The 24478-nt window shown below is 30.1% G+C and overlaps 1 protein-coding gene and 1 long non-coding RNA gene across 3 annotated transcripts in view; one reads left to right on the plus strand and one right to left on the minus strand.

The window, feature by feature from the left end:
• Positions 1 to 24478, plus strand: part of LOC128921871 (uncharacterized) — a 125887-nt gene that overhangs the window by 50540 nt on the left and 50869 nt on the right. Inside the window, exon 3 of the long non-coding RNA XR_008471188.1 lies at positions 17347 to 17432. This is a non-coding gene — a long non-coding RNA (uncharacterized LOC128921871). The remainder of the gene's footprint in view (positions 1 to 17346; positions 17433 to 24478) is intronic.
• On the minus strand, positions 1682 to 23232 carry LOC105218555 (sodium/potassium/calcium exchanger 3). 2 transcript variants are annotated; one of them, XM_011194229.3, is made up of 8 exons: positions 22124 to 23228; positions 7261 to 7434; positions 6877 to 7064; positions 6600 to 6786; positions 6310 to 6390; positions 3855 to 4412; positions 3683 to 3784; positions 1688 to 2776 (listed from the first exon to the last, which is right to left on the minus strand). In XM_011194229.3, exons 1-8 carry the CDS (start codon positions 22155 to 22157, stop codon positions 2439 to 2441), a joined length of 1662 nt encoding a protein of 553 aa, XP_011192531.1. In that variant the 5' UTR covers positions 22158 to 23228; the 3' UTR covers positions 1688 to 2438. The 2 variants fall into 2 exon arrangements, with proteins under 2 accessions (XP_011192532.1, XP_011192531.1); XM_011194230.3 differs by lacking the exon at positions 6310 to 6390 and having other exon boundaries at positions 1682 to 2776; positions 22124 to 23232.

Genomic DNA, 24478 nt, shown 5'->3' on the forward strand with positions numbered 1-24478 from the left:
TTATTATAGTTTTTTTATATTTATATATAAAAATTTAATATAATGCACTGCATAATAAACATTTCTGGTTTGCATACATATGAACATACATAACAACAAAGAAACGAATTTTGAAAGAATTTTTTTGAAGCGAGGGAAGTTTTTTTTACGGAATGCAAATAATTGTGGGAAATAAAAGAAAAAATTAAAAATGAAAATTTTTATTTTGATAAAAAAGGAAATAAATAAACTCAATAATAAAAAAACTATTAAATTTAACTCAAAAAGTTAAAAAATAAAAATGAAATAAATTTATTAAAAAATTGAAAATTGAAAAATTCACAGAAACAAAAATATCAATGAAACTTTAATGAAAAAAATAAAAAAAAAAATATAAAAATAATTATATTTTCAAAAACAAAATTTTTTTGGATAAATAAAAAAAAAATAAATTTAAAGTGATTAAAAAAAATATAATTTAAAATAAAATTCATATTCAACTCAAACAAAAGACTCAATAAAATTTTTAAATTAAAAATATGCAAATTTTACACTTCAAAAACATTTTAAATTTACATATTTAAGATTGCAAAAAATATTCCATAAAAAATTGAGAAATTTACAAAATTAAAAACAAAATAAAATTTTAAATAATTATAAATTAAATTAAAATGGAAAAAGTTTAAAATTTTTAAATTTATAAATATAATTTTTCTAAAAAGTAATACATTTATTTAAAGTAAAAAATTCTAAATTTAAAAAGTTGAAATTTTTAAATTATTTGAAACAATTAAAAATTTAAAAATTGTATATTTGCAATATACAAAATATAAAATATACATTTTTATAAAATACAATTCAACTCAATAAAATCAAAAAAATTTAACATTGAATTTAGTTTTGTAAAAATAAAAAAAAACATTAAAATTTTGTGAATAAAAAAAATAATTTCAAAAATTGTTAAAAAAATTTTAAATTTAAATTTATATTGGGAAAAAATTTTGAAATGACAAAATTTCGAATTTTTGAATGTGAAAATGTATGTAAATTTTCAAATAAAAAACTTAAAAACAATAATATAATTAATTTTTATTAATAAAAATTGTATTAAAAATTTAAATTTTTGAAATAAAAAAATAATAAGAATTACAACAATATTAAAATAAAAAAAAAAAATATTTTTTTTATATTTCGGAAATATTTTAGAACTTTGAAATTAGAATTTTTGACTTAAAATAAAAAAAAATTTAAAATTTCAAACTTTTTCGAAATTAAAAGATTATAATTTTTGAATGTGAAAATGTATGTAAATTATCAAAAAAAAATTTAAATAATATAATATATTAATTTTGTATTAACAAAAATTTTATGAAAAATTAAAATTGTTTATATAAAAAAATAATATCTAATATATTAAATATTTATCTTTTTTTTAATTTTCGGAAATATTTTAGAACTTTGAAATTAGAATTTTTGACTTAAAATAAAAAAATTGAATTTTGAAAATTTTTCGAAATTAAAAGATTAGAATTTTTGAATGAGAAAAAGTGTAAATTTTACTTTTAAAAATTTTGAAATATATTATTAACTTTTTTTAATAAACATTTTATGTAAAACTTAAAATTTTTTTAAATTAGAAAACAGAAAAAAGAATTTAAACAATTTTAAAATAAAAAAAAAATAAATTTAGTAACATTTTGGAAATTATTTTTTAATTTAGAATTAAAAAAAAAAAATAAAATAAGAAATAAATAACATTTCATTTTATTTATTTATTTTTTTCAAATACATCTATATGCATCTACATATGCCACTTTCCCGTTCTTCTAGTGCGTTTAAAATATTATGCATAAAACTTATGAAATACACAGCTTATTTTTACATAATTAAGCATTAGGATTTTTTTGTTTGTATATTATGTTATATATAAATCTATAAATGTTTGCAAGTTTTTCTCGTTTCCCTTTTATATGTGAACGCCAATGTGTTATTTATTTAAATAGAGAAAGCGATTATATGAAAAGGACTCTCTTGATTTTATTTACATTAAATTATTGAATACATTTTTCGCACAAACCAATGCGCCGAAGCAGAGCACAAAATAAAATATTTATTAAACAAAACGAAAAAGGAAAAGAAAACTAAATACAACTTAAACTTATAATACCCTTGTACAACAATAAAAAGAAGAAACATATTTTGCAAGTAGCAGAGTTATACCAGTCAACTCATTACGCGAAACTGCCCAAGTATTTTTGTCGCTGTTTTATTATTATTGTTGTTGTTGTAGTTTAGTCAACACCTTTTTCTCACAGTGTCGCAACATTTATTCTTTTTCTCGCTTATTTTCTTTTGCATATTAAAATTTGTACGTATATAAAACGTGCGCACACGCCGCGGCTTTTTCTTCTTTCTCACTTCCGCACTCCACTCCTTTGCACTCAACCCTTCGCCACGCTTCACGAACGTCCACATGTTGGTAAATTGACCCGAAAGAATACATTCAATTCTATCAGCGATGCGAATATCATGAATACCAAATACATAACCAAACAGGCCATGCCCACTTTTCGATCCAATTTGAATTTGTTGAATGAGAATGTGATGTAGAGCAGAAATAGTGTGGAGAGTAACGTTATAGCGGAATACTCGAGACCGGCCGAATTAATGCCGACATAATTCTGTCCTTGCTGTATGGGAAAGAAGACCGCTTTGATGAGCCATGGTACACCCAAACATAGTAGTATATCGAATGTATTCGAACCGATCGAATTACAGATACCCATTGAACCGTGACCTAGAAGTAGGGGAAAAAGTAGTGAGAAAGTGTGTTGTGAGATGAGGTCTTACATACAATTTTGATTTCACAATATATTAATATCATATTAATTAATGATATATATAAAGAGTGGAATATATTAGTAGTACTAGTCTAGACACTGATTAGATGGAAAGTGTTAAATTAATTCTCGTCGAGTTCATCTAACAGGAGGCGCAAGAAACTAACTTTTTCGACGAGGTCGGTCCATAGTTGGAAGTGTGTTAGGTGAGTCGGGCTTTTTGGACATGTACATATGTAGTTAGCATCAAGCGGAGACTCATTACATGCAGTACATTTATTTGGTATGTCGGGGTCTAGTCTGGAAAGAAGTTTGGCAAACCAGTAGTACTTGGTTTCATTTGTTGGTAATTTGGTGAACCCAGTCAAGTCAGGTTAGATTGTTGGTACTAGGTATAGATTTCTTTCTAATAAATGTATTTCGCAAATGTTGGTGGCAGAAACTCTATCAACTTCAATCCAAGCTTATGTTCTGAAATCGTGTCACAGAATAGTAGGGCAAAGCGAGCACTGGTGTGGTACCCCGTTCGATCGGGCTCGGGTTCGCTTAAGAAATAGTAAGCGGTATGTCCGTATTCCATACAGTTATCCGAGCCCTAACAATTCCCACGAGAGTCAGTTCTGTGGTACCGGAATTGTTCCGGATTTTATACGGCCAAGGGCTGTTTTTCGGCGATATAACCCTGTCTAGAATGGTAGATTGTTAAAATTTGTAACTCGTTAAGACAAGTGCCAAAAGAGGTACTATTGTTGTTTGAGTGAATAGATCCGGCATCCGGTTCTACGGATTGACCTGGATTCTATCCGATCGCAGGATGCTGTTTCAGCGAACTAACCCTATTTAGATATTATTAACTTGATTACCTCTCTTAGCCACAATAACACTGGAGACCGCTTCCGGCACACTTGTGCCCGCTGCCAGAAATGTTATACCCATCACAGAATCCGGTATTTTCAGCGTGTCACCTTTAAATACGTAGAAGAAGAAGAAGCATTACCGAAAGTACAAACAAACATCCCTGCAGACTTTACTCACCAATAATCGTAATCATCCAAGCGACCACATACGACAACGAACCAATCCACACGATGCACATAATAAAAGTCAGTGGGAATATTTTATTATTTTTTGTCTTCTTACAATCCGGTATCGCTATGCGAAAGAGCAAATGTATGGGCCAAATAATGATCCAAGTAAACTGAGCGAAACAGCTTTTCTCTTTCGGATAATGCAGCAATGAATAGTGTTCCTCCTCCACCTCTTCGTCGCTCGCAGTAGATGCGGCCGCTGCGACTGTGGCAGGTACGGCTATTGCGATGGCGCCAGCCGCGGCAGTTGGTTGCAATTCCACGGCACCTTTCTCTATGTTGGCAAGGCTGCTGGTTATGAATTTGGCATCGGCTTGTGGTTGCAGTATAGCGGCCGTCGCTGTGGTTGTTGTGGTATTTGAGTTAGAATTCGTGTTGGAATTTGTGGCGGTAGCTTGTGTGGGAGGCGGTGATGCCGTTGGCTGCAACTTTGGCGGTTCATTGTTAACGCCACCATTTAACTGTACTGTGGAGAGTTTGTGACAGATGCGATTTTCCACAAGATCTGTAAGTTGATGCAGATATGAGTATTTATGTTATTTGGAAAACTCTACTTTAGGTCGGTTAATGGAATAATTGTTAATAACTATTATATAACATGCCACTCTGAGTTTTTTATTCTCATATACTGTGAATATTCTTAAAAATGACTGATACTTCAAAGTTTTATATTTTCTTCATAACTAGAGGATATCATGTCATTCTGTTTCAATTCAATAACTAAATTGTTCTGTTGAGATCTATAAATATTGTGAGTGATAACTTTGGGTATTTGGGACCTTTGTGAATTATTCCGAACATAACGCATACTTGAAGGACTAGCATAGGTTGTTTTATCGACATCTTACAATTCTTACTTTCACTTCTTCTCAATAATATGTGGCTACATTCCATCATAACTTTTTACATCCAGTTATTGTCTCGTGTGAGCTATATAGGAGAGTTTCAAATCACTCGGGAACCGTTTCTTCCAATAATGTGAAAATATTATTCAATACATCTCTGAATAATAAGCGTTTGAAGCACTTTCTATATAATAGGAACACGATAGCCAAAGAATTCTTTGGAAAGCCCTTTTTGGAAATCGGTTTTTTCCGATAATGGGAATATACTATTCATTACATCTCTGAATAATAGTATTTTATGCACTTTATTTATCTAAGAACCGGAAAGCTAAAGAATTCCTTCGAGATCCCATTTTGGGCTTCGTTTCTTCCGATAATTTAAAGATACTATTCATTATATCTCTAAATAATAATGTTTTAGATACTTTTTTGTATGTATAAGAATCCGGTTGCTACGGAATTCCCTCGAGAACCCATTTTAGGCACCGTTACTTGCTATAATGGGAAGATACTATTCACTACATCTCTGAACGATGATATTCCTTAGATAGCACAATTTGAATGGATGCTATTCACTACATCTCTGAAAAATGGTATTATATGTACTATCTTTATATAAAGACCTGAAAGCTAAAGGACTCCTTCGGGAACCTTTAAGGTAATTGATCATATAGCCTATTAATTGTTTCTTAAAAGCTTCCCAAGCTTTCTTCCCGCCGTAACAGAGTGCCATCTGCATCAACGGACGTGTCGTAGATTTAAACCCATTCTATGATGTTGGATCTCTTTTATCGGATATATAATCAAGGACTGTCGACAGTATTTCCGAAAACTATTTTTGGGAAGTTTTACGATGTTACAACAACAATAGCAAAATTAGTTCAAACTCTGGTTCTCTGCTTATCCTACTACTGAAAGTTAAAGCAGTTGAGGGTATTTCTGTAATTAAAATATCTCTTGTCATAACTACTAGTCCATCGAGGATGGGTAAAACTTAAAGAACCCCCCATATTTGTGTCTAAAACTTGAGGTAGAGCTGTTTGGTCGAACTTTTTTCATATACAACAATGAAGTAAATTTGAATTGCGCGAAAGTAATGCTTTTTTGAAGCTTATAATCTAATTTTGATCACATGGTTGCATTTGACATTGGAGATATGAGATATCTTAGGTGTCATTTATCAAGGCTTTGCATTAATTTTTGGTTTTCACAGCAATTAAAAAATTTCCAAAACATTTTCGAGTTTGTAAGGACCGTATAAAAGAAGTTATTTTTGATACAGGGTTGCATGGCAAACTACGGAATACTTTTTACGACATTCCTAAAGATAATTTCGGCTTTTATAATTGTTTTTTTTGTAAATTAAATTCATTAAAAATGTTAAGAAAAATGTTTTTCTTTTTATAATTAAAATTTGGAGTTGCCATATTTTCAATATTTATTAGTAAAAAATATTAAACTTTGTTTTTGTGAGTATAATTAGTGTATTTATGTACATATGTGTGTTAGTATATTATGTATTATGTACTATATAATATGTATTCTGTATGCATCAACCTGGTTCCTTCTCATTGCTGTTTTTCGTTTGTATGCTGCAATTGGAGGAGCGACTGCGTGAGCGAGCCTGCTTAACGCCACCTAAATCCGTGTTTATGTTGTGTGTATGTTGTACGCATTGGAGTAGTATAAAAGTGTAAAAATGTATAAAATATCAATTAATTCAATCATGTCATGTACCGTGTGTAAAACAGTTTTAAGTATTCTCTAGCTATGTAAACCATATTATGTATTAAGATATCAGTTGAAATGATTTTTTATCGCCGCAAAAATCAGCGTAATCAACCTACCTTTTGCACACTTCTGAAATGATTTATCAAAATACATCACTGCCAAGTAAACGGCATAGAGTGAGACTAATATCAGCGCCTCATACCACTCGACGCGTTCGTCGTGCATAACGCAAATCAATATGGCGACGGTGACGCCATAAGCTATACTATCGCGAGTCAAGGGCCACCAATCGAGTGGGATGGTCTAATAATATTTTGGAGAAGATATTAAATATAGATATATTTATTATATTTTTTTTAAGAAAGTTTCTAAATGTATTTTGTGCCTACTCACCATGCCCGCGCCAATCCCACAGCACGCGGCAACCGCTAAAATATTAAATACCGCCGAACCGACAATGGTGCCCACGCCAATGTCACCCTCTGTGATGAATGTACCTATCACATTGACGAAGAGTTCGGGCGCTGAGGTGGCCGCAGCCATGAAAGTGGCGCCAGCCACATCATTTGACATATTTAACGCTGTGGTGAATAGGAGAAAGTGCAAATAAATAAATAAATAATAAAAAAATAAAAATAAATAATAAAATAGAATAAAATAGAATAGAATAAAATAAAATAAAATATTTTAATAGAATTAATGTAGAATATAATAATTTAAATGATAATTATAAAAATGGTTATACATCTGGAAGCATCTCAGTTTTAGTTCACTCACCTGCGCATATCTTTTCGACCGCAGGCACAAAGTACTCATCACAAACTACCGCTAATGCTAGAAATAAATATAAACTGGCTATCACATGAAGTACAACAGCACCCGATTGTCTTTGCGCCTCGGTGAATAGATCCTTTGGGAAGTCGTCGATGGCGGGTTGTGTACAATTTATATCTGAAAGAAATTTTATTGGAAAAAATCATTAAATTTTATTATTAGTTTTTGTGTTTTTTAATGAGTTTTATTTTAAATAAAAAATAATTTTGAGGAAATAAAATCAATAAATTTTTCCAAAAAAATGATTTTTAAGTGGATTTCTTTTTTGTTTTATTTCAGTAAAAATATTGTATTATTTAAAAATTGTATATAAGAAAACAGTAAAAATATTATATACATATGTTTTTTTAATTTCAATTTAATATTTTTTTTATTTTCAATATTTGATCAGAAAAATTCTTAATTATTTAAAGTAATAAATTTGTTGTCATTAACTAAAAATTTTATATTAATTCTTTTTTAATTTTCATATTTATATGAAAATATTCTTTAAAATTCTTTTTTGTAAAAAATAATATTTACTAAAATTAATTGAAACATTTATAAAATTTATTTATAATTTATATTAATTAAATTGATGAAATACTATAAGTAATTAAAAATTAAAATTATTTTTTAAACTTATTTTTTTTTTTAATTTTTTAATTGACAATTAATAAATTATAATTAAATTTAGATAATTTATATGAACACTTTCTTAAAATTTTTTATTTAAAGAAATCATTTTTTATTAAAATTAATTTTATATATAATATATTTTATTTTTATTATAACATATTTTTGTGATTTATATTAATTAAATAGATAAATATGTAGTACAATAAATAATTAAACATTTAAAATCATGTTTTTTAATTTTAATTTTAATTTTTATTTTTTATTATTTAAAAATTTTTACTTGAAAATTATTAATTAAATTATAATTTTTTAGTTGAATTAAAATAATTTATGTCAACAATTTTTTTTATTGATTTTATTTAAATTATTTATAATTTTTTTTCTTCATAATTTAATATTTTTTATAATTGTCAAAAGATAATAATTTATTTGTGGGTTGCGAAAATTCGCAAAATATGTGTGTGTAATTTCAATATGCTCAATTAATTTATTATAAAAGATTTTTTCTGTTGTCTTATTTTTCACTTCTAGACTATTAAGTATTAAAATTTTGCATTATAAATTGTTTTTATCAATATTGCTTTCAAGGTGCATTTAGACAAATTTAATTGTCATGAAGGCATTGACTATTAAATTTTAACGATGTGCGAAAGTCCCTGAAATTTAATGTAGTTCTTTTATAAATATCATTTTAAATACTCTATGCAACCCTGTGTGAAAAACAGAAGTTGAAATATTATATTTGAAAAAAAAAAAATAAATAAAAAATAATCAGGAAATATTGAAATATAATACAAACACATCAAATCACATCAATTTTTTTTTTTCATTTAAAAAAATAAATAGTTTAATAGTAAAAAATGTTAGCATATTTTTATAAAAAATATTAATATTTTTAATTTTGGAACCAAACAATTTTTTTGCATTGCATTATAATAAATAATTGTCGATTTTTTAATTTTCAATATTTTTAAGCTTCCGTAAAATTATATCATCAGAAAATATGCAAATACATTTTTTTGGATTTTTTTCATTTGGAACTAAAATCTATTTCTTACAGTGTAGAATAATTAATATTGATCATTGTCAAACGAAAGATAATCAATATTATGGCACTACAATCACAATGAATCCATTAGAACACTGACTTATTATAAATAAATAAATAGCAAGTGACAAATGCGGCCACTGACATTTATGGTAAATGCGCGTTCTGCTCTATATAGTGTATGCCTACATATGTAAATACCATAAAATTATGTATTGATAACAGTTATATACAGTTGAATTTTTATATAGACTGAAGATAGTATGCCTGTAGGACAATTATAAACAGCTGATGTCTAATTGAGGAGATTCTAATATAAGGTGTTGGCAACTCTTCTTTTTTTTAACATAAAAGTCGAACGTCGATTGTATTTTACTCGAATTTATTCCATAAATATTTTAAAGCATCGTATATATAATATTATTCGTACCCATATTCAAACAGTTTATATACGCTTTTTATAAAATTTTTGTTGTTAAAGGGTTGCCATGTTTATGATCAACAGTAATTCAAATGTCAGATCAGAATTTCAATATTTTCTTAATGACAAGTGAAAGCTAGAAATCATCGACTTCTGGACTTCAAAGTTAGAAAAATGTCTCAATAAAACATTTTACTGTTTATTTCTATAAATTACACTGAAAAAAACTTGTAAACAAATTTCATATGTTTGCCTATGTTAATGTCGTCAGTGCTCTAAATATATATTTTTTGTTGTTTAAATACTACATATATAGTACTTGTTGTTAGATATATACACGCTTCCCCAACTTTAACTGAGCATCAAATAGCATTTCCTCCATTAATTGTTTGTGTCGTCATTTTGTCACTGTTTTCATTACTATTTTTAATGCTGCTTGCTTTTATTGTTATTATTGTTGCTGTTGCTTTCGTGCTTGTTTATGTTTTTTTTTAAGTTAATTTTCAATTTGTTTCACATTTTTTCTAATTTTTCCACTTGTTTTGCGCTGGCTCATCGTTTTAATTGTGTTGATCGTTTGCCGCTTGCGTAGCTGCGCTTAACTCAGCGCGCGCTTTGAGCTGCGTCTGAGCTATTGATTGTCTGTGGTGTGTGTAGTATTGTGTGTTTAATCTAATATACATTTATTTAATTACATATTCTTTATTAATTTAAAAGTACTTATAATCGTGTTAAAATTGTAGAAATGCTAATATAGAAAAGGTTAATTGATCTGGGTCTTCAAAATACTAAATTGGCACCAAAGAAGTTGTAAACAAATTCATGCTTCTCTTACTTAAGAAATTTGACTGAAATGAAGTTGTAGTATTATATGATGGCCTTAGAAATAGCAGCTCCGTTCGATATTTTATAGGATTCGCAGTGGGGTTCGTAAATAAGAAGCGTCTTCATCTCTTAAATCATTAGTTTAACCCTTAAAAGGCAATTGAGGCTTCGTAATTCGATCAAATTAATCTGTATCGTCTACTCACAATAGGTGTCATAAATGCTAACGGTTATTTAAACATTACTGCAGGTTTGAGACGTATATACTCAGTTGAGAGTGACCTAACGAAGTGGTCTCTGAAAGTCTCTATTTTGTGGCTGAACTCATACCATTATTGGTTAATTTGCATTGACATTCTCTCCCAACTATTACAAGTAGGGAGACCATTCATTTTTATAAAAAAAAGAGTCCGTACTTTATGAAGTCGTCAAATTATATAAAGGGATAATTACAACCCTGTGGTGAAAGATCCAGATTTAATTAGTTCCATTTCGAAGCTGAAAAACAACTGTCAATTCTTTATTGCGTTATTGGGCAACTTTGATCATTAAATAATTTATTATCGTATTTGTAGTAGTCCAAATAATTGCATTGTTTTCGACTTAGTCGCCTCTCATCACTCAAATAGCTCTTGAAGTACCTCGCGTTACCAGTCAAATTCTTGTGAAACTTCGAAAATTTGAATCATAAAATCAACTGTACCTAGGTTTCGTATTCTCAGATCTTTCTCATAAGCCTCGAAGTATTCAGTCTTGCCTGTCAATATCTGCTGAAACTTATTTCTGGATTTGTATCTTATTAGTTCGGTACAGAGGTGAGATATACAGAATTAGAGTTCGAGTTATCTCTCTGTAGTTGTCAAACTCTGACGAAACTTTAATCTTCATACATATCAACATCGGTTCGGAGCATATACATACTATATTGGCATAGATCCTATTTGTGAAATTGCTTCATATTGCTCATCTTATTTTCCTACAATCATAAATATTTTCATTTTAAATCAATACAGTCAGAAAGTCACGTTTTTTCGATCTTCCACCAGATGTCTCAGACAAAACATTGTACAACTATCTTAGTTCGTTAATATTATGATTTGCTGAGACAAGTTCTCTCGAATCATGAAGATATAGCTTGATGCAACCCAAGATAATCATGTAACTCTGTTAGTTTGACCTGAACCTTTGGCCTTTTCGTTGGAATAGTACGTTTCTTGAAACACTCGATAGTTAACCTAAACTAGAACACTTAAACTTAAGTGAAGGATTGCCTTTACAATAAAACCTACATTTGCAAGTTCTGAACAAGTTCTTTGTGGGAAAATAAATTTTATTCTGAAAATTGTGGAATGAGTTCTAGTTAAAGTGTTGAACAGATTTCGTTATTTAAACTCGTGCGATTATAGAGGACTTGAATACACTGGAATATGTACACTATATAGAGCTGATTCTTTTATACGAAGATTTTTATCGTGATTTTTTTTCGTCTTTCGAACGAGAGATCTAAATTTTTAACTGATACCCGGATAAACTCTTTATTGCCAAATTGAAATCAGAATTTAACAAAATTTTAACGGAATCTCGAACGATTTTATTTTAAAAAGCCGTCGTTTAAGGAGAGTCGTTCCTTATATTTTAGGAGTGAACTCAAACTTGACATTGACATTGACTGACAACGGAGAACTGTTGTTAAAACTTGATTATATTTATAAATTTAGATAGATTTGGTAGGTGAGTGATAGTCACGCATTCTAAACGTTCATCTACGACTTGTAACTAGTAATAAACGCCCTGAAGACACCTCATAACCCTTATTTGGCAAGCATTGCGTGTATAATTATTTTTTTTATTGATTTGACTGTAAAAGCTCTGATCTATAAATACCCAACGAATTTATAAATAATTAAAAATACTACTATTTACGTACAAACAAGGCGTCACAATGACTAGAATATGTCAACGGAAATGTCAATACACGCTGAGAGGGGCGTCAGAGGTCCGCGTCGCTTATATTACTCGCGTATGCAAATGTCATTTCATTTCAGCCCGACAAACACACACTCGAATAGGTCTTCCGAAATGCACTTCATTTCGTTGTCATTTGAATTTTTTAATTATTTAATAATTTTGCATTGCAGCGCGCACAAAACATCACTTTGCGGCATGCCACATTGACGCTAATGAGTTGAACGCTATTTGAATTTCGTACGTTCGGTATTTAATGGGCGCTAGCCTTAATTTGCATACATATAGTGTAGCATATGTAGCGATAATTGCGCTCATTAGTTGTATGCGGCAGCAAAACGCTCGTGTATCGCCAACAGCGTGAACGAAGTCGTCGGCGGCTTGTTTATTTTGCATACAAATAATTTATAAGCATTTCTTGTCATATTGTGCACCCTATGCGAGCGGAAAAAAGTAACGCCGCGTTTGAAAAAGGGGCGGCGCAGGCATTTACCGCTAATCACAACACTAAATTACTAAATTAGTAGTGAAATTTTCGAGTGTATGGCGGCTAAAAAACAATGCAAAAAAATACAAATTTATATATTTCCATTTCATTCTAAAACTTCATACATATATACCGTCACTCATTGTTTTCATTTCGACGGCATCATTGTTGACGATTTGGTTTATGTTTCCTCAATGCAATTAATTTTTTTTTTCGTATTTCCATCGCAACTGGCGCTTACTAGTCGCGCTTTGGCGTTTTATCATTAATTTTGTTTTTCGTTAGTATTTCTTAGCGGTTCACACATTTCAAATTGAGCGAAAATTTTAGAGAAATTTGCGCTTTCTGATTGATTTGCTTCCGCATTCATAAAGTCAGATTGTGAGATTTTTTCGTTAATTGTCATTCCATAACTAGCGATATTCATTTGACAGCTGTATAATCACTTATAACATTTCTAATTATCAATTAATGTGGGATTCTCGAATTTTATTATTGTCATGCTGTCAACAGTGATTTTCGTTTGACAGTTGTAAAATCACATGTGACATTTACATAGGTGGAAATAATGTGAGATTAGTTATTGTGATTTGTTCTGAGATTCTAGACATTGTGATTTTCATTTGATAGATGTAAAGTCACATATATAAATATACAAAAATAATTTTGAATAAAATTTTTTTAAGTTTTTATGGGTCAATACCTTGTGATTTATATTTCACCTACATAAAATCACTTGTAATATTTAAAAATATCGTTTAATAAGAGATTATCTGAATCGTTTGTGATTTTCATACAACAGCTGTATAAACTATTACGGTAATATGTATAAATGAAAATTGAAACAGAATTTTAATTTTGGAAATATTGTGCTTTGTGATTTTCATTTAACAGACTAAAATCACAGATAATCGTGAAATGTGATTTTCATTCGTTAGTTGAGATTGCAGAAAAAAACTTATAATTTCGTATAGATTTATTGAAGCTAGTTACACCTTGCTTACATTTACTTACAATACATTTTTTATAAATAGTTAAACCCGCTCTACAAAAAAACCCTAAAAGGGAAATTTTTTGTATGCTCCAAAAATGCATTTAAATTAAATTGTATAACTTTTAAAAACATTTCTAGCTCACTTTCATATTAAACTGCTTCTTGATAAAAATAACCCTCGAGGGTATTTTTTGAAATTTTAACATATTGAAAGCAAACACTGCACAACTATATTTTCTTAAAAATAACCCTCGAAGGTTTTTTCCGCTAATTTTACTTCTACACAATTCTCTTTATAATAATTCAAGTCAAACACAGCACAACTGAATCCTCATAAAAATAACCCTAGAGGGTATTTTTCGCTATTTTACATATTAAAATTTCTACATGATCCTCTTTATAATAATTCAACGTAAACGAGGCACAACTGCATCTTCATAAAATAACCCTCGAGGGTATTTTTCACTATCAAAAATATATTAAAATTTCTATACAATTTCCTTTATAATATAATATTAAGGCAAACATTGACATTAACAAATGATGTGTTAAAGCGCAATACGCCTATAATACATTATTTACAGTATCTTACTAAACGAAAATATTTTTTAACAAATATACCAAACAGATAGTTTTGGGGATATTTTGTTTTCATTAATATTTTAAATTTCGTTTTTTTTTTTTAAATATTTGCGGTACTGATAATTATACAGCACTAAATACAATTTTCATAAAAAAAATTAGTTTTAGAAAAATTTCCCACCTAGGGTAATTTTGTTTTTTCTTTAAAAATAGAAAGAAAATGAAATGTAGTGCATTATTTTAGTTACAACAGAATCGTTACACCACTAAAAACATAAAAAAAATTAGTTTTAGAAAAATTTCCCAACTAGGTAATTTATTTTTTTCGTTGAAAAAAGAAAGAAAAGTAGATGCACTACTCATCTGCATAATTTTAGTTACAACAGAATGAGTTTAATGGAATTTTAAATAGAAATTCGTTAGATGTATTGCAGTAGCGATGTTAAACAAAAAATCGGTTGCAAAAAATTTCCTAACGGGGAATTTTTTTTATGATAAATATTTGCGGTATTAAAAATTATACACCACTAAAAACATAAAAAAAACAGTTTTAGAAAAATTTCCCAGCTGGGTAATTTATTTTTTTCTTTGAAAAAAAGAAAGAAAAGCAAATGTACTACTCATCTGCATAATTTTAGTTACAACAGAATGAGTTTAATGGAATTTATGTTGAAAAACTGATAAATATCAAATAGAAATTCGTTAGATGTAATGCTGTAGCGAAAATAAACGAAAAATCGGTTGCAAAAAATTTCCTAATGGGGAAATTTCGTTTTTTTATAAATATTTGCTGATAATTATACAGCACTAAATACAATTTTCATAAAAAAATGTGTTTTAGAAAAATTTCCCACTTAGGGTAATTTAATTTTTTTCTTTAAAAAAAGAAAGGAAAGGAAATGTAGTGCATTATTTTAGTTACAACAGAATCGTTACACCACTAAAAACATAAAAAAAAATAGTTTTAGAAAAATTTCCCAACTGGGTAATTTATTTTTTTCTTTGAAAAAAAAGAAAGAAAAGCAAATGCACTATTCACCTGCATAATTTTAGTTACAACAGAATGAGTTTAATGGAATTTTAAATAGAAATTCGTTAGATGTATTGCAGTAGCGATATTAAACGAAAAATCAGCTGCAAAAAATTTGCTAAAAGAGAAATTTTTTTGTCTAATAAATATTTGCGGTATTATACATCACTAAAAACATAAAAAAAAAATTTTAGAAAAATTTCGCAGAAGGGTAATTTTATTATTTCATTAAAAAAGAAAGGAAAGGAAATTCACTACTCATCAGTATTATTTTCTTTACCACAGAAATAGTATAATAGCATTAATATTGAAAATCTCATAGATAAACATGTAAGAAATTCGTTAGATGTAATACTGAAATGATAGATGGCGCTACCGTATAGATTATTAAAAAAATATTATTTTTGTTATTATCGTTCATTGTTTTTCTTATAGCAATATTCCCTGAAAAACCCCTATTTTTTAACATCAAACTCTTATCTGTCATACTCGTTTATCAAATTTCATATTAATCTTTCACATTTTCACTTTTATCTTTGTTTTTTTTTTATATTATTTTTAGCTTTTGTGCATTAAATTGAGATCAATTAATTTAAGAAAATTAGCTGTAAAGTCAAATGAATAGTTGACGTCGGCATGCATCGAAATCAAAGCGGTCAAGCAATTATTTAATTGAAGATATTTTTGTTGTGCGCAACATTTAATGACACAGTGTTAATTTATTTACGAGCCCAATGGGTTTGAATAGAGTGTGGCAAGTTGCATGTTGTTTGTTGGTATAAGAAAAATAAAGGAAAAATTGGTTTGTTTAGAGGACTTGAGTGAATGGAGGGACTAGTTGTAGGAGAAGCAAAGAGGGACATTCCAACAATGTAGGAGTGATAATTTCAACGATTTTGATTTAAATTACAAAAAAAGGTATTGCCGATTTTGTTTATAAGCTTTATTATACTAAATTGTATGTTATTTATACTAGTTGTGCGCTCGATTCGCCAAAGGAGTTTCGAAAATTTTCATAAAAATATTATAGGAAGCTTTGGAAGCTTTTTCTCAGACAGACACTATTTTCTGAACAAGATAAAAAATAGAAAATATCAGTTGGTTTAGAGTCTAAATTTTAGACGATTTAAAGAGAGTGAGAGATTACTAGATAAGCTAAGAGGGTTACACAAACCATAATCATTTCAACAATGTAGGAACCGTGTGATATATTCATCTATTTTTTGAGGTTGAAAAAGGATTATTGGCGATTTTGGTTCTGATATTGGTTATACCAGTTTTATGTCATTTATACCAGTTGTGTTTTCGATTCGCCAAAATTTGATTTTAAACGATATCTAATTAGTATTCTTGAACGCTTTTTCTAAGATAGCCACTCTTATTGATTTTTAATCAAAGCAGTTTTCTTCGTATTTTCTATTTCCTCGTTCCGATCCGTTCCCTCAACTTCATATATATATATGGGCTTAGTTTTTTTAGATTTACTGACTGGCTGGTTGGTTTAAAGCCGGGTTAGACAAAATCTAATTGTTATCTAATATAAATCGCTTATTAGAAGACTAATAAGAGTATAAGTTCTGACAACTATTTAATTAGATATTTTAAGTCAAGCTCAGAATTTTCTTTTTTTTTTTCAAAATATGATTTTCTCAGCCGGAAAATATGACAATGTAGAAAATTTTCTAGCGGCATCTCAGCATGAGATTATAATATAAATATATATATACAACAAAACATAAGCTAGCTCTACAAAATCTACAAAATGCACTTCTTTAATGCCGCTTAACTAGCATTTATACTAGAAGTGTATTAAACCACACACACACACCTATATATGTATCAAAATTTGTATACATTGCTTTAATATATATGAAAATAAAGGCATGAAAAGAAAACGATATCAATCACGCTAAATTAAGTTCACTTTAATTTAATCAGTCGCTTATGAATGCACATACTATAGCTATACAAATCTACACATATCTGTATGATAAACTACTTGTCTGTATGTATGTGTTAATACTCTCTCCACTTGTTTTTTTTTTTCATTTCATTACAGTTATTTACTTCAGCGCATAAGCAGCCAAGCTTGAGTTAAGCAATAAACAGCAAGTGTGAAGGCAGCGACACTTTATTAAAACGCAAGTAAGTAAGCGCACAAATATATATTTATTTATTTATATTAATGCTGTGAGCAGTTGTAGTATATAAGTAAAAACGCGCTTTCTCACAAAATTTACGCTCTTACATGATTTCTCTGAAATCTCAAATTTTTTAGCTATTTTTCACTGCTTTCACGCTCATTTTCAAGTATCCTTTTAGGCGCTTGAGCGCTCTGCTCTCTCAAGCACTGATCTCTTGCTAGATTTCCATTTTGCATTGCTCTCTCCGCTTTCGATTGCTCATTTTTCGCCGCTTTGTCGCTCGCAATGCGACCTGTAACCGTCCTTTAACGCAAGATTTCTTTATATACCGATTTAAATATATAACTATTTATAGTACATATATATACTTATATATCCACAAGTATTTGTCCGTTGATCATGCATATACTTTTCTGTGCATTATCTTTACTTAGCAAGCTCTACTCTGTGTGGAACTAATGCGGATTGCCATCATTTGGCATCGCTTTAATTTCATTTCTAAATTGTTCGCCTTTTGTGTGACAATTTACGTTGATTTGTTCGTTGAGTATACACAAATGTAGAATAGAAAGCCCAAAAAGCAACTAAAATTATTTTAGAATTTTATACATATTTATAATATAATCTAAGCTTGTGCTGTCGGCGCCTAATGCTTTGAAAGAACCATCGGAGATGAAGAAAAATTTTTATTTGACAGTTCAAAGTTACCGACTCAAACATGGTTTCTTCAGAAAGAACGTGAAAATATCTTTTATTTACTTATACTTGAATAGTAAAAACGTTACCTAACAATCTTGGGGTATATCAAAATATTTCCAATGTGTTCAAGGTTCATTGAAGTTTTTGAAAAAGAAACCGATTACCTATGAGGTAACTAAAACTTTCACTTACAACAGTGGCATTCCTAATAAAAGAATCAGATATATTGAAGATACCCAAAAGTAATTAGAGTTACAATCTACGTTATTTATCTACTAATTGAAGTAATAAACTTGATATTGATTCAAGCAATTCTAAGCTCTAAATAATTGATATTAGGCAAAGGACTTTATTAACTAGAGTATTATCTGGTAGTAACTGGTAACGCCTGATATTATCTGTGTGTGATTATGCCAAATTTATGTGATTTATATCAGTTGTTTGTTCGATTCGCCAAAATTTTAAGAGTTGCGAAAAATATCATAAGAATGTTAAATCAAAGTATATCTAATTTGTATTCTTGGAAGATTTTTCTCAAGAGATAACTACTCTCTAATTTTTAACTAGAGGAGTTTTGCTTTCATTTTCCATTGAATTTATAAATTTCGATTCATGGCTATAAATGATTGACTTGGGGTTATTGAAATTGAGCTATATCAGGGAAGTGTCTATTAAGACTTACAAAAACCGACCCACCACATAAAAACGAAGTACCAATGAAAAATCGAAGAAAGCCTCGGATGAGACACCCCGCTTTTTTTTGTCTATATTATTAAAACTTACAAAAACCGAGTATTGGCGAGATTAGAATACTCTTTCTTGATTAGTTCTTGACTAAGATGTCAATAACGTCTTTACATTTAAAAAAATAAGTTAACTTCTGACCAACTAAAATAATTCTCTGATATATCGGTAGCTCTCGGCTCCCTTGTGTATTTTTGTCATGACAAGGTTCTAACAAAAAGTAATCAGCTGTTAAGAGGTGTGACCGTTTGTCGATTAAGAACAAAGATGAAGAAAGAGGTTAATTGAATTATTTTTACTTGTACCGACCAAAGTGGTTCTTGAGTTCCACTGAGAGATAACACTACTTAAGAATACTATATTTTCCTACAGAGTTTTATCCACGACATCAACTAATTTCTGTGTCTTTTAAAAATTATTTTTCCTAAAAGCCTAATACTCGATCCACAAGTATTACAAAGCCTTCAGACAAACTTTGCTTCCGCCGCTTTCCAATAGATGTCACTAGGGTCAAGCACTGGTCGATTAAATCGTTTTATATCGATCTTGGACATTTGCATCCCAAATTCTTTTGTCATTAATGGTCAAATCGTGCATGGATTTGTATACTTCAGCTATTATTGCAAGGAAAATAGGACAGTTGGTCACTTAGTTCTCAGAATATGGTATTTTTTAAGTTTTTTTTCATTTGTGGAATATTTTTCACCAAATTCAACGCTTTTCAATTTTCCATTGAGTTTTGTATGTTTGATTTCGCTTTTAAATTTGTCTTTCGTATTTGCCTTCTTTTTGTCATTTATTACATTCTTCCAATGCAGTTCCGCTTCATTGCATCGCCTGCTAATTTATGCTTTTTGTTTTTCTAATTTCAACTCTTTACTATTTACACGATCCGCGGCTATTGAATTTTTGTTACGCATACGCCACGTTGTACATATGTATATTTTTTGTTCGATTTTTGTTTATTTGCATAGAAGCAGCTTCAATAGTGTTGAAGTAAGCGAAACACAATTGCTTATGGATTTATTTAGAAAGGGGTTGGGTTTTCGGCTTTTTCGTCTTTCTTTATTTACGATTTGTATTTATGTTTGCTTTTGTGTGTGCGTTTAGTTTTTTTCATTTGTAAGCACTATTTTTCTATATAGAGGTACATATGTATATTATTTCGCTCCGTTTATTTTACACTGCATTCGTAAATAGGTATTTATTGTTGTTTTATTTTATAATATTTACTTACTTATTGTATTATATATATTCTAAATAATTTTGTTTGGAAACCTACATATATAATTAGTATGTTTATTTAGATTCTTTCAAGGTGACACCCAGTCCCTAACCTCACTTAATAAATTTTTTCTTGTGTAATTGTTGAATTTTTGAAGAAAAGTTCCCAAAATTTAAACCATTAAATGTAATATTAATGTTAATAATACAAAATAATAATATTTTTGTTTAAGAATAGATTCAGTTTCTTATTCTAATTCCAAAATTCACAAACTGTATGCTTTTCATGGTTTCGAAATCACACAGTTCTAATTTAATAGTTTCTATACTTCACTGTCAAATATAATGAATTTTTGAAGTTTATTGAGAAGAGAGTTAAAATATACTCAACATTCCTAAGATTGCATAACAGAATTTAAATCAGAATAATTAAAAAAAGTTCTAGTTCTATGGGTGAGAAAGACCATGCTCATTCTTCTTGAAAATTAACTCTCCAGCTCAGCGATCCATAACATTTTTATGGAATAGCTACGGAGATCTATAAACTAATATGACATCGTTGAATATAATGTTAAGTATCATACAGAACTCTTACATGGAACCCTTCAGAGAGCTCATTGGATCGGACAAATTTGAAAGAAAATTATTTATTTAGACCACTTACATGAGGTTATAGAGAAAAGCAGATAGAGATACTGAATTTTATTTGTACTTTATACTGTACTGTATGGATCTGACGGACCAAATCAAAGATAGTTTATAACTCCATTAAAATCAAATTCACTACGATCTTCAGTTGACCTTAACAGAAAATATTGTTCATATTGATCTCTGAGGAAGCGTAGAAATCATCAACGACAAGTTGTTCAATTTGTTACTAATATTTATATAGTGTAGTGAAAGTCAAAGGTGAAATATACGAGGTATGTTCAAAAAATAACGGTAATTTGTGTTTTTTGAAAACTATGTTTCTTTATTTGACTACATTATTGCTTTCGCCTTCAAGTCTAGTCTCCTTATTCGATATTATGCACGTATTCCAGCGCTATAAGCTGAGAGCCTATAGCTCTTTGAACGATTTCTCGTACGCTTGTAAAACGATGACCCTTTAAGGTTCTCTTTATTTTTGGAAAAAGTCACAAGGAGGCATATCTGGCGAATATGGAGACTGGGTCATAGTTACAGTATTGTTTTTTGCCACGAAGAAACAATGAAGTGTGAGATTTCAACAAACGAAATCGCCAAGCTCATAAAAACACGTCTAAGCGTAGCAGCTGGTACAGACAAAGTAAGCTATAATCATTGAAAATATTATTGTTCTTCAAGAGCATGTATATCAAAATAATAAAAAAATAAGAAAAGAAAAGATTTGGACATTTGACTTTTAACTTTCAAAATTCCCGTTAAACACCTCCTAGATGTCAGGTCTGGTGTGGCATGTCTTTAAGGAGCTTAAAATTGCTAGTGTTATGAAAATTTTTGACTGTAATAAATGTATTTTTCCGAAGATAAACGAGACTATATACATCAAAGAAGTCTCCGAAGTCATTCTATACAGTTAAGGACTGCTACCGTTTATCGGAGTTTTCATAGGACTTTTATAATGTTAAAGACTGTCACCTTGACATAAATTATCATATATCCTATATAGCTACACTGTACTGTCAGCAAAACTGGGGTCTTCACAGGATACAACTAAGGACTGTCACTTTAACAGAAGTCTTCCAAGTCCCGCACACAGTTAAGGACTTAAGGACTGACGTTTTAACACAGCGTCTAAAGTATTTTTTATTGCTTAAGATTTTCACTTTAACAAAAGTTTTCTAAGCTCCTCAAGTCAAGGACTGTCACTTTGACAGAGGTCTCCATATTACAAAAAAATTAATTTCACAGCAGAAAAGGCTTTAATTTGTGGTTACTTCTAATATATAGTATATATGTAAATCGATAATCATATATCGATTTGATGTCAGGACTAGATAGTAAACGAACTTATATAACACTACACAGTAAGTCCTTATGTACCAGTTGTGCTGCTGAGGCCCCAATGATCTTCCATGTTTGCTGCTAAAACTTGTACTCCTTGACAGCGGCGAAGCGTTAATTCTGCGCTTATTAGCTGAGATGCCGACACTGAGTGAAGACTTGAGTGCACCTGTACTCAGCGTTTTTTTTTTTGTCAGCTATGGAATTCTAAAATACGTTTTTTTGTTTTCACACACAATTTCAACTCTTACGCGCGATTTCACATAAATTTCTTCGCATTAACGGAGCACAAAAAAGTGATTAGTGATTTTGAAGAATTGATAAGAAGTATCTTCGCTAATATGCTGACATAATTTTTGGTTTTTTGATTTTTCGTTTATTTTTGTTTTTATGGATTGCTACTTTATCACTGGTACTGAGAAAAAATGTTTATTTGCGTTGTACGACACTCGCGCACTAGTCGACGGTATAATCCAGCCACCGCAAACGAAATGCTCGCACTGCCCGCAAACGTTTACTAATTCACGCGCTGTACCAACGCCATGCGCGTCTTAGTCGTTTGTTGTCGTCGTCGTCACCGTCGTCACCACCCGGATCGAGTGTACGCCACTCGCTACTAAACGCGACCGGATACCGTTTAAGCTCGTATTACAGCTTTCGGCAAATCTTCTGAGACTAACGGCGACCATACACACTGCTTAAGCTAACTTGCAACACAAGTATATACGACATTTGATACATATATATCTATGTATAATATATATAACGGTATATATGTATGCCGTCAATGATAATCGTTTGCGTCTTTCCGTCTTCGTTTGCGCCGTCGTTCACGTTGTCGGCTTTTTGTATGTCGCGGTCGTGTGCCGCCTTAGACGACCGATTGTCGTCGTCTTTACCGCGTTTAATGTTGCGCGCTGCCGAGTACCAATCATTCGATTTTCAACATCCTATTGTTGCTTAAATTGTTTTTGCCGTTGTTGTTGTAATAATTTAATTTTCGGTGCTTAGTCAAAGGAATTAAGTATAAAGTGACTTGAATTTGAAATTTGCCGCGCGTACTAAACGCAAGCCGCCATTGCCAGTGTCGTCGAATAGCATACTGAACGGCGGGTCAACGTGATGCACCGCGCCGAGTGTCGTTTGACTCGGACTCATTCGCTGACACAGCCTCAGCTTCAGCAAAAATACAGCGACGACGCAAGCGTAATCCATGACAATTGACAGTGATGGCAACAATTGTCGCTGCCAAGCGTATATATGTACATATATATATGTTTCCATGTGTATTTATGTATTTAACGCGCTGCGGCAGGTCGCATGAAAAGCGTGGCAAACGGAAAGCGCTATTTGTTGACGCGTTACGCTCGTATATAGCTTATATTGTATGTATGTATGTATGTATTGCGCCCGCCACCGGCCGCAGCTCAATCAGTTAGTTCGCCGCTCGCTTGTGTTTTTAAGCTGCAGCATCGCATTTGTCGGAGGCGCATTGAGCAACCCCAAATTTGAGCGGTCGCGGCAAGGTGCGGCTTGATTGCGCACCCACCCACCCAACGCGGCAATATGCCTATTTACAAGTATACCGAAATGCTTGTTTTTGAGTTAATTTGTTGTTGTATAAATGTAGGTTTTTATAATGTCTGACGCGATACCTTATACTAATATACTCGTACATAAATATCTACATAGGTATGAGGTAGAAGCGGCGCGCGACACAGCCGAAATGCCATTCGTCGGTATTGGAAGAGTATTAATGAACTAAGAAAGTCATTAAAAATTATTAAAAAAAAATATAAAAAAATAATAATATATAATACAACAGAATATAATAATTAAACAATAAATGAAATATTAAATTTAAAAAAAATTGCAACAACAAAAAATAAATATAAAAACAAAAATAAAATATTTTTCAGGTTTAAATTTTTTTCATTTGTTAAATTAATTTTAATTTTTTTTAGTAATTTTTTATTTAGTTCAATTTTATTTTTTTACATAAATTTAAATTTACAAATTTTTGCACATAATATGGATTAAATATAAAATTAAAAAAAAAAAATAAAAATAAAAACCAAAGTAAATATTAAAATTTCTTGTGTTTGGAATTAGTAAAAATAAATAAAGTAACACCAAAAAATAAAAAAAATATATATAATGAATAAATTTAAATAATAATATTAGATCCAGTAAAAATAAATTCATATTTTGGCATCAAACCGAAGGTTTTATTTAGCTTAGTTAGAATGATCCGATCGATCCAAGTCAAATACGAAATGTGTCCAAGAAAACGAAACAATTTTTTGGAAAAAAATATTTTTTCAATTGTCCACATTAATATTGTCGCCTTTAAAATAATCCCCATTCTCATAATGCACTTATATCAGCGCTTCT

This window comes from Zeugodacus cucurbitae, chromosome 5 (assembly GCF_028554725.1).
Source record: "Zeugodacus cucurbitae isolate PBARC_wt_2022May chromosome 5, idZeuCucr1.2, whole genome shotgun sequence".
Taxonomy (NCBI): Eukaryota; Metazoa; Arthropoda; class Insecta; order Diptera; family Tephritidae; genus Zeugodacus; species Zeugodacus cucurbitae.

Excerpts from the sequence above, each read along its gene's own strand:
- LOC105218555 (XM_011194229.3), bottom strand. The coding sequence starts at position 22,157 with ATGGAAGATCATTGGGGCCTCAGCAGCACAACTG. Across the intron at positions 7,435-22,123 it reads GGGCCTCAGCAGCACAACTG|ATATAAATTGTACACAACCC; the intron begins GTACATAAGGAC and ends AATTTCTTTCAG. Across the intron at positions 3,785-3,854 it reads TTGGATGATTACGATTATTG|GTGACACGCTGAAAATACCG; the intron begins GTGAGTAAAGTC and ends ACGTATTTAAAG.